The 16160-nt window shown below is 42.6% G+C and overlaps 1 protein-coding gene across 1 annotated transcript; it reads right to left on the bottom strand.

Moving 5' to 3' along the window:
- Positions 1–6159: 6159 nt before the first annotated feature.
- On the bottom strand, positions 6160–15374 carry LOC104278179 (vitelline membrane outer layer protein 1-like). Its single transcript, XM_009875079.1, is given in 4 exon segments — positions 6160–6445; positions 7045–7151; positions 7818–7940; positions 15288–15374. Coding segments are annotated over 4 exon segments (603 nt in total).
- Between the last annotated feature and the right edge of the window lie 786 nt (positions 15375–16160).

Raw genomic sequence — 16160 nt, 5'->3', positions numbered from 1 at the left:
AGCACTTGAGGCTATGGTGTAGTGGTTAGGTATGCTGGGATGAAGGTTGGACTAGATGATCTTCAGAGGTCCCTTCCAATCCCTAACATTCTGTGATTCTGTGATTCTGTGATTCATAAAACACTGAAGTGTTTGCAGCTATTTGTTTGCAAACACCTAGAAAAAGAAGTGGTATTCTCTTCACTTAGTTGCTACTTTTCCATAGATGAAAGTCTCCTTTGAAATTATGAAGAGCTTTGTCGCTCTGACACTGCTCTTCCCAGTAGGCACACAGAAGTTGCTGTTGCAGAGAAGCACAAACATCATAGCTGTAAGGAGTCAGAATTTATTTTTGTCTTTCCTTCTCAGAAAAGATGTTCAAGCCAACTTTTGGAATATATTTCATGTTTTCCCACTGACAGCACTCCCAGCCATGTTGTGAATGCTATAACAATAAAACTAGAAATAATAGAGCTGGTCTTGTTTGATAAACACAAGATTGGTAAAAGCTGAGAAAGAAAGTTCCTTTCTAAGTTACTTTAGGTTATGTTATCATAAAAAGTTCACTGACATGAAAAAATTGCTGGAGCAAGGATTGAAAGACATTCTAGACACTACATCAGATAGGGGGATTAATTTTTTTAATCTACTCCTGCTACTTGAAGAAGTACAAGGATTAAAATATCTTTGATGGAATGGAGAGAGATAGTCCTTTAGGGTACGAGCAGTCCTTTCTGAATTTAACAAAGCCTGTCACGTGCATTTTTGTCAATATACTTCTAACTTATTCAAAAAACAGCTGCTGAATACTCCCCCTGAGAAAAAGATCAGCAGAAACACAAAGTGGATATCTCACATCTGTTCAGACCTTGATCCTGCAGACTCATGCAGTAACCTAACTTTTCACACTGTCATGTTCCCTCTGGAAACATTCTTTTCCACAGATTGAATTCATAAGATAATGCAAGTGTTTCTGCAGCACATTCACCCATTTTCTCTGCTATATAGCCATTAAGGAGGCCGTTGAAGTCTTTTGTCATGGTTTATGTTCATTAAGAAATGCATCGAACTGCTACTACTGCATTGCTGCTGTTGAACAGGTTTAGAGTGATCAAAAAGAAATATTTGTTACTCTTTGGTGGACGGACACAATTGTTAGTGCAGGCCCATATCCTCCAGCAAATTGAACTGTTGCAGGAGCCATCAAATCTTAGTAAGCTATACAGGGTCAGTCTGTTTTGTAAGGCGATATGAGGTGATTGAGATTGTGCTCTGGTAGGACATGGAATGCACAGGATGCATGCAAGAGGCGAGCAAGTCTTTAAAAAAAGTTCCACATTACCTGCTCAAGAGAAATGTGGTTTCTATACATGTTATCACCTTCCTTCTAATTGTGTTTCTGAACTGCTAGACAGCTCATTTGTTCTCCCCTGCTTTCACTGAGCCACATCCTACTCCCTCTTCCTGCCAGGACAACAGTTTCTAGCATAACTTGCTAGAGCCCGGACTGCCTCACATAGACTCCATTTCTGCAGACATGGAGACAAAGTAGGTGGGTACAAACCACGTGACAATTTATCAGAAAAAAACATTAGTATTTGAGCACAGCATCATAGATACTCAGTCCTGTGGGATGAGGGCATACCCACGGGCTCAGTGTTGCAGGGCAGGATGGAAGCCAGAATTCAGTCCTTCATGAATGACCTTTCCAAAGCCTTGCTGTTTTTATGGCACATGGATTAATATTCTCTGCTGCTCACATTCTGTAGTAAGATTTCCAAATAATTACACTCAGAAAATTCTAAAACATACGTTTTCAGTTGGTTCCTCACTGGCAATCATGCTAGTTAATTAGACTTGGCTTTAAGGGCTAGCAAAGGTAGCTGTGACGTATTAACCCTGAGCTGCATAGTGCACATCTCTATCATGTACAGCATTAACAACCAGTTTTAGCTAAAGTATCTTTAAGTATTTTCTCTGCATCTCACAAAAATTAGTAACTTAAGCTTCAGATCACCTGTGATGGATGAAATATTTATTTTCCCTGTGGAGTGGGAACAATGTGACCATAAAGACTAATATTTCTAAGGCAAATTTTCTAGGACTCTCAAAGCTTGGTTTATCGAAGCACTACTAATGTCAGGTTTGTTTTGGGTCTGATTCAGTCTTATTCAATAGAGGCTTTTAAAAATCTGGAAATCTCCAGACCTGATGGTTCTGCCAGCCTCCCTGGGATCTGTGCCACACATGCATGGATGGGTGGAAAAGTCCTCTTTGCCTTCCCCCACACTTGCTCACACTCCAGCCTCAAAATTACTGCATTATCAGTAAATGCAGGGATAATTCTTGCTCAGTTCTTGGTCTTGCCTCTGGTGCCCCTGTCATCCCACATGAACTGGCTGGCAATTCTTTGTCAACATGCTCCTTGGTCCTAAGTGTGCTGGGGACACACAAAGACTTTCTGAAGCCAAGAAAATGTAGCTACTCGGTTTCCAGATATGCACAGTTTCAGCCACGTTGGTTCCAGCACACTTGGTGATACATTTGTACCTTTATTTCAGCTGAAAGACCTTGAGTTGTCCACCCTGAGCACAGTAAATGGCTGAGACCTGCTAAGCTCAAGCTTCTAAATTGCATTCTGACTCCAGCTATTCTGTATATGACCCATGTTTTGCAAGCAGACCATCATAGGAGGCCTGGCTGAAAGTATTTCATCAGTGCTCAGATGACAAAAACATCCCCATTTGATTTTGAAGCTGCTGATAAATAGATGAGAAAGTACACAAAGAGTAGGCGGTATTGTTTTTCCCAGACATTTCTTGGAAGAGCTCTTGTTTGGTGTATTCACACACCGATATGAAGCTATGTTATACCCAGCACAAGAGGGAAGCATAAAAGGTCAGTTTTGCTGATGGTGTGAATAATTCTTCCCCCAATGCAACCTCAAAATTAACTGCATCATTCATTTGCAGAGAAGAAGCAGATGTTCAGAGTCTTCCAGCTTGGCCTACCCTCTGGAGAAATGTGCGACACAAAGTTCTTCAATTGTCTGCATATACATACACATATACATAGAACAGGAACTGCCTCTTGAACAAATCACTCAAAAGAAAAGTAATTCCATCTTTTAGGCACTTCAGCTCAGCAATAATGGCCATTTCAAGCACTTTCTTAGAAACCAGCTCTTCCTGAGGAACAGAGAAACTATGAGACTTCTTTCCCCACACATCACTGGCTACACACACAACATGGATTCACATAGCATATCTTTCCAAGGTACACAACTTACTCACATGCTGAGAAAAAAAATGCTTGAAATATCATGTCACCATATTTGCTGTTGACACTCTTCATATACTATTGTAATATAAAATACTTGATTTTTGCTTCCTCTGGTGGAAGGTGACCAGTAGTTGGCCCTCTAAGACCTCTGTGAAGTGCACAGAGCTGCCTCTGCCTGAGGAAAGGGATTCCCTCTGCCTGAGCAAAGTGAATTGCAAGATTATGCAGATAGTGTCACTATGGCTCCTGCTCACTTTCATCGAATGAAGACAGTTTTATTTGGATCAGTGAAGCTATTTCTGGTTTTACATCCTCAAATAACACCTCACTAACTATACAGGATGGTCAGTTTGCAAGCTGAAAAATCTTTATCTCATAAGAAAATGGAAAGAAAGCAACTAGACGCAAATTAAGATACATTCACATGCAGGGTGTGAAAACTCAGTCATTGTGGAAGGTAAGTTTCTCTGTGGGCACTGTTAACTTAAGTTCACTGTGACAGTATCAGAATTTAGTTTTAATTTATTTTAGTTCAGCTTGTTAGAAAAAGATTACTACCTCATTTGTTGTTACTAAGTACTAGAGCTGAGGGATTTGAATGTTTACCGAGAACTGAATATATGACAAGTAAGGATTTTTTTTCATAAACACCCAAATAGAGAGGGAAGCTACAAAATGGTTCCATAAAGCTAATAATCCCTTGTATTTCAAGTGCCGACTAGGCTAGTTTTGTGAAATAAGCATTTCTTTAAAAAATAGTTGCACATTTAAAAGTCTGCAGTCAAGAAGAGAACAAAAAGCAGTTAAAGGATCACTTAAAAAATAGCGAATTATTAAAAAAAACCAGCTTAAGAAATTAATCAGATCCTCAAATTAGCTATGCAAATTTGCAGCAGAAAGTCTGGCCGGAAAGTTTCATATTAATTTTTTTATAATAAAATCATTTAAATCCAGAAATCTTTCTAAAATTTCTTCTCGCACCACTGAGATTTTGATAAGTGCTTCTCTTGAAGTAACTTTGAATTATGCCAGTGGAGATGCATCAGTTTATCCCAGCTGTGCCTCAGGAAGCAGAAGATGGAAACCAATATCTTGTACAGTACAGACAGAGCCAAGAGAAATGTTTCATTCTTCACCTGGTTGCAACAGATGCAAGTAATCCTGAGTTCTGTATGGCTGGCTTCTTCACTCATCACCCACCGCTTGGAGAATTCCTGTGTTGTCAAAAATCAACACAGGGAGGCCAAACAACACAAGCATCATGGGAAATTACTGTGTGCTCCAAAGCCCAGTATAGGAGAACATAAGCAAACACCAAGCATTCAATGATCACTGTTGGCTTTGCCAAAAAAATTCATATGCATCACTTCCCTGACTCAGAGACACTTTTTATGGGAAGCAAGCGTTAGATACTGAGCACTGCCACCAGAGACAGTACATAGAGTTAGACAGACCAGTGATCTACTCAAAAAAAAACCCCAAACCACCCTGATTTTTTTATCAAAAATCTTTTAACAAAAATATATACCATGTTTGTTCTATTCTTTTGCCTACTGTATTCCATTTCTCTTAAAAGAAAATACAGTTATTAATCAAGTGCTTTTTGAGATAACTGTCAGGAAGAAAATTTCACGTGGGTGAAGAACCAGAGTGATGATGGCTGATGTATATGTGCTAAGCAGAGGATGTGAACTAGCAGAAGAAACCTCCATCCATCATCTCTGCGCAGCTCCGCATGGCTGTGGTCCTGAACAAGACACTTCCACAGCCCAATCTGTCACCTAGAGAATGACAACATCATGCCCCTACCTTGTTTCGTGTACATGATAGAATGCATTACTTTGAGGGAATAGCAACAGCTACATTTCCTAATGGGTGCTCAGAGAGGCAATAAGTCTTCTCAGACTCTTGCCAGAGAGACCCAGTGGCTCAGACATTAGGGCACAGTAACGATCTCCAGGCAAACTGGAGATTACAAACCAAGATTACATTCCTTACACCTAGCACATCACAACAAGGTAATGACTTCAAGCTTAGCTAGCAAACTGGAGCACAAAAAATGGATGAATGGCATAGAGCCTATTTTCAGTTTGGACTCTCCCCGTTCTATTTAGAGCATGAAACCCAGAGGCAACAAACAAAAAACCAAGTCCCATGAAAATGAGTTTTGAATTAACAATGGAGCACACTACAAAGCAGCAACAAGGAAGGTCTGGGAAGATACAGCCCACCCAAGTGGCACCATCACCACACTTAGATGAACGCTTAGTGTAAGCATACTTTGTAAGCATGTTTCAAAAGGCAGGAGCTTAGGTATGAGCTAACAAATTGCTCATAAAATACATGTACAAGTCTTGAGGCAATTAAAGTTAGGAGTGGCCAATAATATCAAACCTTTGATGCTTCTCATGAGCCTATCCAGATTTCCATTTCACCCTATTTAGCTTTCATGGGTCATTTTCTCTTCAGTCAGAAACCTCAGGTACACTCAAATCAACACCCATTCTCCCCTGTCTGTCATGTCAACAGGTCAAATATTATTTCAGACAGGAAAAAATGGCCAGAGGAAACCTGAAGCTCACTAGTCAGAGAAAAACAGTCAAGAAATCTGTTCCTCAGCTCTGAGTAATTGTCACCGATCGGGCATTTTCAGTGATATACCAGCAGTTATGTGACGTGAAGATTCTTGCGAACATAACACAGGTAACTATGAGGAGCTATGCCAACACAGTGGTAACAGTAAAAGACATCATCATCTAAGGTATTGTCTAATATAGCAAGATGCAAACAGTTAAAATATCACAGGCGCGTCCCAGTATAAAGATAAAGCCAAGCTTTACTGATGTTTCGTTTGCTGTGGGATATTTGTGTAGGTAGCAATGAAGATGGAGCAAATGCTTATTTACAGCAGAAGAACGTGACATTGTTGAGTGCTGTGTCATCCCAAAGTCCTTGTTGCAGCTCTGCCTTGGTCTGTAGATGGCAAACGCTGCAGATTTTGCTCTAATTGTGAAATCTACCCCACAGTATTCCATCATTTATGAGCACAGTTGTATCTAAGCATCTGAACTGGATGTTGTTGACTGCTGTGTCATCGAATCCTCCTTGGGACTTCTCTGTTTTCAGTGAGAAGAAGCTCAAATAGCCTCCAGGGCCAGCTTGGAAGCTGGTCCAGGTACCCCACCTGACAAAAAGCAGACAGAAGAACATCTGGGCTCTACAAACTACTGGGAAGTGCTCTTTCTTCTTGTCAGCAGTGACCAGCACAACATCCTGTTGCAGTCTGAGGCTCCTTACTCTCTCATATTTACTTTTCCTTCCCTTCCAAAGTTATACTTTTCTTTTTATTGGTGTCTTGTCAGAAAAAAAAAAAACACCAGGAATTCTGAGATTGGCTAGTTATGGTTATGGTGGAAACTGTAAGGACAGCCTGAGCACGTTTTATGATGCATCCCTGTCCTGCCTGACAAGTACAGAGCAGTTTCTAATGCATGGTTAAGAACTCCTTATATTACATTTGCCTCATATGTTGCAGATTCCCAAAGAACAACTCTATCCCTAGGACTACACTTGGAGTGTTTGCAGTGCTCTGCAGAAGTTTCAAGAGGAAAAAAAAGTGGTAATGTGAAGTCATTGTGTTTATTACCTTAAAAATGAATGAACAAAAATCCCAACCATGTATTTATACTACAGCACTGTGCAGGCAAAGCAAGAGACCCCTGCAAATGGTGACACCTATGGATATTTTGTGAGTTGATCCATGACAAACAGAGGAGAAACTACAGTGTGACTTATTCCCCCACCAAGAACTTAATGACTGATTCATCTTGACAACGCAGGCATATGCTGCTCAGAGACGTGTCATCTCCTCCAAACTGGGAGGGCTCCACCTACAGTAAAAGTCACACCGGCACAGAGGTAAAGGCAAGGGGGAGAAGACCCCAGAGAAGTCCCTTAACTGCCTGTCATAAAGAGACCAAACTCCTTTCTGTGATAAGAAAGAGAAAATTTCTTGGGAAGCACATGGGAAAACATCTGTCACTGGGAAACTGCAACATACCTACACAATCCTTGTAACATGTTCTTCTTTGTGTTTTCTAACTATTTTTGGCACAGCATGTAAGGCAGAGACTCTGAGTCCTGAGAGAGGCACTGGAGGAGGCTGCCTCTCTCCCTGACTCCAGCAGCAGATTTCAGCACTCATGCGGCTTCTCCCAGCGACCTTAGCCACATGCAAACTGTGCGTGTCAGCAACACATCTATCCAAACTGAAAGCAAAATAATTTTGTCAGTAGCTTTAATTTTGCTGCATCTAATGGGAGACCTCATCTTAAAAAAAATAAAAAATCATGGTTTTCTTTACTGGTACAGTGGCAACATATTTTAGGCTAAATTTTCCAGAAGACTCATGGATTTTTTTCACGGAGTATCATACTCAGGAAAACAAAAAACTCTACAGAAAATACTTACACTCCAGAGAAGACCCTCTTGGAAAGTGGAGAGCTGTAGACCAGGGTGTAGGAATAGGAGATGGTGCAAAACAGGGATAATTTTACTTTCAGTGCAAATCCATTGGCATAGCCATAGCAGCAAAATTGCCACCTCCCTCACTTACCCCAGTGGCCTCTACTGGGCACAGTGCACCCAGGGTGCAGAGAGAGAGGGGCAGGATGAGGTATCTGGCATGAGAAGCTTCATCACTTGTACTCTGCATCTGATGAAGGAGAGCTGGTAGATGAGCAGGGGAATTTACACTCTGCCAAGGCAGCTTGTCTTTCCCCACTGTCATGGACTTGTGTCTGGCAGGGCTTTCTGGTAGCAGTAGGGGCTGTGGGTGTGACTTCTTGTCAAATTTCCAGCCTCCTCTAGCCCAGGTAAGAGCTGGACCTGCCTCTGGACAAGGTCAGGCCAATCAGCACCTCTGCCATCAATGTGTTTAAGAGGGGAAACCTGCTGGGCAGCCTTTTTGTCTCTTTATCTCCTTGTCCTATCTTTTATGTTGGGGAGTTGCTTTTTTTGGAGAGGAGGGCGAGGTAAAGAGGTCAACCATGCAGTCAGTATGGACAAAAGGTGGAAAGAAGGTCACCAAGACAGAGGTCTCCCTGAGCCTGCATTGAGATGGCAAGATGAGAGAGCCTGCAAACCAAGGAGATCAACAGCAGCAAAACATCCAGGATGCAAAAGCATGTGAGGACTCCATGCCAAGGGAGAGAGAGACTGCGTAGGAGCAGAGGATGCACCCGAAGTGAACCATGACTCTGAGGAGGACCTACATTGAAGCAGAGGACACTGCAGCCCATGGCTGGGTTTCACGCTGGTGGGAGGGACTCATATGGAGGAGGAGGGTTGTCTCCTATGAGATGGACATCACATGAAATCAGGGGAAGACTGTGAGACATTCTCTTTTGAAGGAGAATGGATTGCCATGGACAATAAGTCATGGACAAATTGCATCCCCCACCCCTTGTCTCCTTCTGCAGCGATGGTGAGGGACGAGGCAGCCAGGAAGAAGGGAGGGGTGGGGGGAAGTGTATTTAAGATTTGGTGTTCAGCTTACCCTGATCTAGTTGATAACTTGTGGTGGTAAATTAAATTTATGTTTTCTCCCCAAGTCTACTCTGATTCTCTGGTTTTTGCCTGCAACCATAAGTGGTGTCTTACTCTCAATCCTCAAGCCTTTTGCTGAATTTCTCCACCCTCAATCCCCAAAGGGAGAGGGGCTGAGGGTGAGGATGAGGCTGCATATTTCTTCTTCCTGGCAGGGCAAGCTCAAACTACAACATTCCCCATTCTATTGACAAATATCACAGAAGAAATAGTTTCCACCCAGGGAGTGACACAGCATTTGCTGAGCCTCTCACAGTGCCCACAGGGAGCTCCCCTGAGAGTCTGAGAGCCAGCACATAGCAGATGCTGTGGCTGCAGGTGTATCCATCACCACTGGCAGGCTACCTCAAGACGTGCGTGCTCATCTCTGCCCTCACGGCAGAGGCTTAATATCCATACCTGCTTCTGGCTATGGAGATACCTGGCCATGGAGATGTTTTTTTTATAGTCAGAGAGAAACTGCCATAACCATTTTAGCTATTGATGGATGCCTGTCAAGAGAGGTCAAACTACAAAGAAACAAAAGGGACCTGGTCTGGAGCAAAGTATAAGTAAACTCAAGAATTACGTGTCCCAACACTCTCTGTTGAACGGGAATCCTGGTAAGCTTGACATGTCTGTAGGGTATTTACGGTTTTAATGTCTTCTTTCTTTTTTCACTATACTTTTAATCTCAACAAAAAACATTGTGTTTTGGTTTTGCAACAAACTTAGCTGAAGTCAGACATACCAGGATGTCCACTGTGATTCTCAGGGATCACTGAAGTAAATGTCACTGGGAAGGAAAGTGGAGGGGAGGTTTTCCATAAAGGTGGCACTGAACTTGAGTGCAAACTTTGTGGATGCTGTGATGCAAGGAGAGGTGAATTTGAAACCCTGCAATTGAGACTCTTTTAACATATAGATAACCACTGCTTCCTAAGCCCGTTAGTCAAAATTGCTGGGTCTGGGAGAAGCTGTTTCTCTGGTCAAGAGGCAAAGAGGAGAATATACTTTAGGAAAGTATTTTGAGCCTCAGGATTTAATAGCAAGATGAGGTGCCAAACCTTGAACTAGCAGAAGACAGAGATTTTCCTGCTTCTAGGTTTCTCTTTTGATCTCTGCTCTACTCCCTCTGTTTTTGTCCCATTAGGAGGTGACATAGCCTTTCTCACACAGTAGCAGCCAGGGACACTCAGACCTGCCCTTGGCTGCACATGAAAGGAAAGAAGCAGAAGGAATGAGGAAGAAAAAGTTGAGACCTGGTGGTAACACCTCAGAAGAGGAACCATCCGTTTCTCCTTTGCTGGCCAAAAACTATTGCCCTTGGCCACTTCTTCTCTGGCAGCAGTGAGGTAGACCCACAGCCTGTCAGAGCTCACCTCCCCTCAGGCTCTGCTCCAATCAGGACATTTCCATCTCATCCCAGCCCCAGAGGGAGGATCCTAGAGCACAATGAGCCCACAGTGCTCCACAGGGGAGCGGAGTGAGGCAGGAGAGTGATGAGGCTACATTCAGGGATATGGCCATGAGAAAGGGCTCAGAGGCCCCCAAGAAAACTCAAGCCCAGGGCAAGCACTATCACTCTGGGACTTGAAAAGTATAGTTTTTCCCAAAGAAACCACCCTGCAACTCTGCGTGCTGAATGTGAGATGCCCTAGACTTGATTTCAGAGTGCATAGCTTAGAGAGCACTTAATATCTACAAAGCAGAGCTGCCATTGGGTTTTGATACCATGTAAGGGTGCTAATTTTGTGTGGATGCCTCAAAAAGCTTTCTAAGGTCAGTTTACCTAAAATATCAAAATAAAAAAACTCTACAGTGGTGAGATCCAAACCACTTACTGACACAAATACCCTACTTTCTCACTCTTTCTCCTGTATTTAATATCCTTGAAATAATGTCACAACATAGTTTTAAAGAAAATTGGCAAACTGATGAATTTGATTAATAAAACATGACTACAGTAAAATGATGATGATATAGGGTATTTCATCCTTTCATTATTCATCCAGCTTAATACAACTATTTTAGCAAGCAGAGGAGCATAAAGATTACTCCGCTAGTTTTCAGCTTTTAGAAATACTACTAGAAGTTTTAAAATAAACAGATTAATATGACATTACCCAGTATAATAATTTTATAAAATTAATACTTTGGTGCAATTAAATACTTAAAATCTATGTGGAACATGAAAAATAAATTTGTATCTGTAACATATAAAAACATACACCATACATAATTTACTTTATTTTATGAAGCTATTGAAAAAAATGAAACATTAGCAATAAATGATACATTAGAAGCTCATGAAAATTATTTTTATTTTGTTTTCTACATGTGAAAATACCACACACTTTGGAACATGAACTTGGCACTGTTCTCATATTCATGTACATCTGCTGGTGCCCAGTAGATCACTTGAGAGGCTTCCTAGACTGCCCAGCCTCTTCCTATAGCTGTTGAAAAGCATAGCAATAGACTGTGAACTCATGCAAGACCACACTGGCCTCATTTTTCTTGCTCCCATTCCAGTCTTCAGTGGCTCTGCTCTTTGTTCACAGCTGACACACTTCCACCGTGTTGCTGGTGGTCTGTCAGGAGCTCTCCAAGCCCATGGAGGTTCTGATGTATTTAAGAGTGATACTCTTTATACTGTGTTCTGAAAAAGGTCATGCAGTAGCTTCATTTTGGAGTTCTAATTCTTTAAAATCTTAAGGATTGGGCATTCTTAAAATCTAGTAATTAATTTTATTTCTGTGGTAGGCAGAGAAAATTGGTTCCTTTCACTTCCTTTACTATGTGTTTCGTAGAATTTGTGATTAAAATATAATGATCTAGAAAATGTTTGAAGTTGCTTTTATCAACAAGTCATGTAGAAATGAGCATTGCATCATAACTTTCAGCTATACATATTACCCTCCATCTTGGACATTCTCTCTCTCTTTCTCCCAAGATCCAGATCACACCAGAAGTTTCCAGGAGCAGGTACAGGTCTAATATGATGGTTTGCCAAGTGACAGAAACAAAAGACAAGCAATGCACACTGATGTCCATAACTCAAAAACACACATGAAACAGCTGGTCAGACTCAAACAAGAACTTCTCCATCTCAGTCTGTAGAGTTTGAAAAAGATTCTTCTGATGTGAAATCTCCCTTGTGTGCCAGTAGGAGAGAATTTGCATCTTAGATTGAGGTCCAGGATGGTCATAGATCAAGGTCATAGATCATCTTCCTAGCTGCCAGCAGGTCCTCTACACTGGGGAGGCAAAAGCAACTTCTAGTGAATTCAATTCCTCTGCAAGTGAATAAAATCTGCAGGAAACTCAGGTGTTTTGAACACTGGCTGAACAGCCAGGCCCAGAAGGTGATGATCAGAGGCCTGAAGTGAGGTTGGATGCCAGTAAATAGCAGTGTATGCCGAGAGTCAATACTGGGTCCAGTTCTGTTTAAATCATTGAATCATAGAATGTCTTAGGCTGGAATGAGCAACCAGCTCTAGGTCACTCTGCTTGAGCAAGATAACCTCCAGAGATCCTTTCAACTTCAATCATTCTGTGATTTTGCGGTTCTGTGGCTTGGAAGAGAGTTGTTGACAGGAACAACAAGGCAGCACACATGGCCATGAAGATAATCTCAGTGATGTGTTTTGAGGGAGCTGTAGGCAGGGTTGAAGGCAGCCATGATGCCCAAGATCCCAGGAGAGTGGTGAGGGTAGATAGCATTCACCAAAAAGTCAGTAAGTACAGAGGGACAGTTTTGGCTGAATGATTGTGTGTTTCTGCGTGCTCCAGGCAATTTTATACTCCTCTCACTCTCTTACCAAGGTACTGACTGCCACTCACCAGCTCTCAGTATACATGTCCCTCAGCAGCTCCAGTGTCCAAACTGCTCATTACAATTAGGTATAAATCAAGTGTAAATCACAGTCTGGCTCGGTAAAACTTCCCTCACCTGCAGCTTGGAATTAAGAGAGGCGGGATTCTGACTGACTGTAGACATTTACAGTGCAGATATCTCCATCAGAATTAATCACCATGGGCTCCCTTTACAGCCACTGAGAGAGACAATATGATGACAACAGAGAGAAATAGATACCTTCACATGAACCTCTCCCTAAAAATACCCATTCATCTCTGCTGACTACAGGGAGGCATGATTCCCATCTGGACTACTCCTATAACCTCAAACTCTTTTTAGGCTTTAGTAGGCTAAAAACAGTACTGCTGAATTAGAATTAGTTTTCTGCAATATGGGCAAATGTTTAGGCAAACATGAGTAATCAAATTATGTGCTCCCTGGTCCTCATTTTCTCATTTGTTAAACTGAGGCAGATTAATAGAAAATAGAACAGCACAAAAAAAATGCAAGTGAGGGACGTCAGAAGTGAGACAATAGCCAGGATTTTCTAGATACAGGAGCAGAGAAAGATACTTTACAGCAAAAATCAAAATATAGCTATTTCTCATATGTAGGATGAGATAGTTTTGTATTAGTGATGTGGTATAAAGAACAATTCCACTCTGAGGTGGTGCTCCTGTTGTCGTGAACTTGTTTGCAGGCAGTTTCCCACTGCTCATGATGACAACTCTTATTTAAAACTGTCCTCACAATCTCAGACTTTGTTATCTTACCTACTAAGATGAGCATCCATTAGTGTTCTTTAAAAGAGAAATTACAATCTTTACAGTTTCTCTTTTTATTTATTTCTATATCATCAATAGAACTAACTTCTTTCATCTGAAGGGGCAGATCTTGTCACAGAAGCATAGAATCATAGAATCATAACAGTTTCAGTTGGAAGAGACCTTTGGTTGGAAGAGACCTTCAGTTGGAAGATCAAGTCCAACCTGTGTCCTAGCCCTATCAACACCACTAAACCACATCCCTCAGCACATCTACAGGTCTCTTAAACACCTCCAGGGATGGTGACTCCACTACAAGGAATGTTCCCCCACCCCCCTCCCGGCCCAGCCTGTTCCAATGCCTGATGTCTTCAGTAAAGAAATTCTTCCTAATATCCAACCCTAACCTCCCCTGGTGCAACTTAAGGCCACTTCCCCTTGTCCTGTCATGGATCACTAGGGAGAACAGACCAGCCCCTGCCTCGCTACAACCTCCTGTCACGTAGTTGTAGGGAGCAATGAGATCTCCCCTCAGTCTCCTCCAGGCTAAACAGCCCCAGATCCCTCAGCCGTTCCTCCTCCTACGACACATGCTCCAAATCCTTTACCTGTTTGGTAGCCCGCCTCTGGACCCTCGCCAGCACCTCAGTGTCCCTCTTGTAGTGAGGGGCCCAAAACTGGACACAGTACTCAAGGTGAGGCCTCACCAAAGTCGAGCACAGGGTCATGATCACCTCCCTACTCCTGCTGACAAGACCACTCCTGACACAGGTCAGGATGCCGTTGGCCTTCTTGGCCACCTGGGCACACTGCTGGCTCATGCTCAGCCAGCTGTCCATCCACACCCCCAGGTCCCTGTCTGCCTGGCAGCTCTCCAGCCACTCTTCCTGTAGTGCTGCTGGGGGTTGTTGTGGTCGAAGTGCAGGATCTGGCATTTGGCCTTCTTGAAACTCATGTGATTGATTGCCCTTGGCCCAGTGATCCAGCCTGTCTAGATCTCTCTGCAGAGCCTCCCTACCCTCAAGCAGATCGACACTTCCACCCAGCTTGGTGTCATCTACAAATTTTCTAAGAATTCACTCTAGCCCCTCATCCAAATCATTGATGAAAATGTTAAACGGCACTTGGCCCAGTACTGAGCCTTGGGGGACACCACTTGTGACGAGTTGCCAACTGGATTTAACTCCGTTGACTAGAACTCTTTGGACTTGGTCATAAAACCAGTTTTTAGCCAGTAAAGCGTATGCCTATCCAAGCCAAGAGCAGTCCATTTGTCTAGGAGAATGCTGTGGGCAACAGTGTCGAATGCCTTACTAAAGTCAAGGTAAGCAACATCCACAGCCTTTCCCTCATCCAACAGGTGGGTCACCCTGTCATAGAAGGAGATCAGATTTGCTAGATAGGTCTTGCCCTTCATAAACTCGTGTTGACTGAGTCTGATCACCTGGTTATCCTGCATGTGCTGCAATTATACAGAACTCAGGATGATCTGCTGTAAAGAAGGAGGTGAGTAACGTGTCCATATCCAAAAAAAAAATAAATTCACGCATGTAGTTAAATTAAATTTATTTACAGGATATAATCTCCTCTGAATTTAAAGGTTCAGTATCGGTTGAGGAAAAGATTAAGCTCAAGCACTAGCCCTTGACAAAAGAATGATAATCCGGATTATCATACACTCACCTCAATCAAGCTGGGGGTTCCCTTTCTCTTCTTGATTGTTCTCACTAAGGTACCGTAAAAGGGGGGGTTCCCATTCTCCCTTTTAACCTTGCCAGGGGATACCTTTACCAGGTGGGCGTTCCTGTTCTCACCTGGTCGGCCTTGCCTAGGGATCCCCTAGACCAAGGGGGAGACTTTACAACCTGGGCAGTCCCATCGCCACAAGGTAGCTCCAACATGGCCGCTGCAAGAGCCCTGTTTTAAAGACTAGTCAATGATGACTGTGGTCAACCATAGCCAACTCGGCTTCTTATTGGCTGCTGGCCAGCTTCCTGGGTGTTACCGAGTCCCGACCAGCTCAGGTTTCATAGACAAGTCTGGACTAGCCCACATAGGCAGGTTCCCTGGAATCTGCCTAGCAACAGGTTAGCTGGGGGGAGGAAATACCTGCCACATCTGCTCCATCAGCTTTCCGGGCAAATAATCCAAATTGTTTCAGTCCTACTAATTCAGTCCTACTAATTCCTTGAATTTTACCGTCCAGAACTGTACCAAATATCCCAGATAAGATGAACCAAAATGTGGAGGAGATAAGGATTATTTGTCATGGCTGGAAGCTTTCACTTCTGTTTAGGCATTCCAGTACAGTTCCCGCTGTTTTCACAAGGCTGATGCTGTGTCTCATGCTCAGGTTATGATCTACTACACTGAGAATTGCTGCAGAGGATCCCTATCCTTTTCGTTCATACTAAACTAATTTCAGTATTACTTGCTCTCCACCATGCCCACACAAGAACTGAAAACACATCAAAAGTCCATTTGTAACTAGATCTCACTGTGATTTCTACTTGCAGAAGATGTCCAGTAAGCAAATCAAACAACCTGAAGGGAAACTTGTTAAGCAGAAAGAAAGCAGAAACCAGGGCCAATAATGAAGAAATTGTTTTGCTCATATCTCATAATTGTTTACTGTCTTTGCACCAAGACATTCCATTCTTTTTCCTAAGGTTCTGTAGTAGTCAGAA

This window comes from Apaloderma vittatum, unplaced genomic scaffold, assembly GCF_000703405.1.
Source record: "Apaloderma vittatum isolate BGI_N311 unplaced genomic scaffold, ASM70340v1 scaffold5678, whole genome shotgun sequence".
NCBI classification, from domain to species: Eukaryota; Metazoa; Chordata; class Aves; order Trogoniformes; family Trogonidae; genus Apaloderma; species Apaloderma vittatum.
The sequence above is the reverse complement of the archived record's forward strand: the minus strand, read 5'-3'. Positions and strand labels throughout refer to the sequence as shown.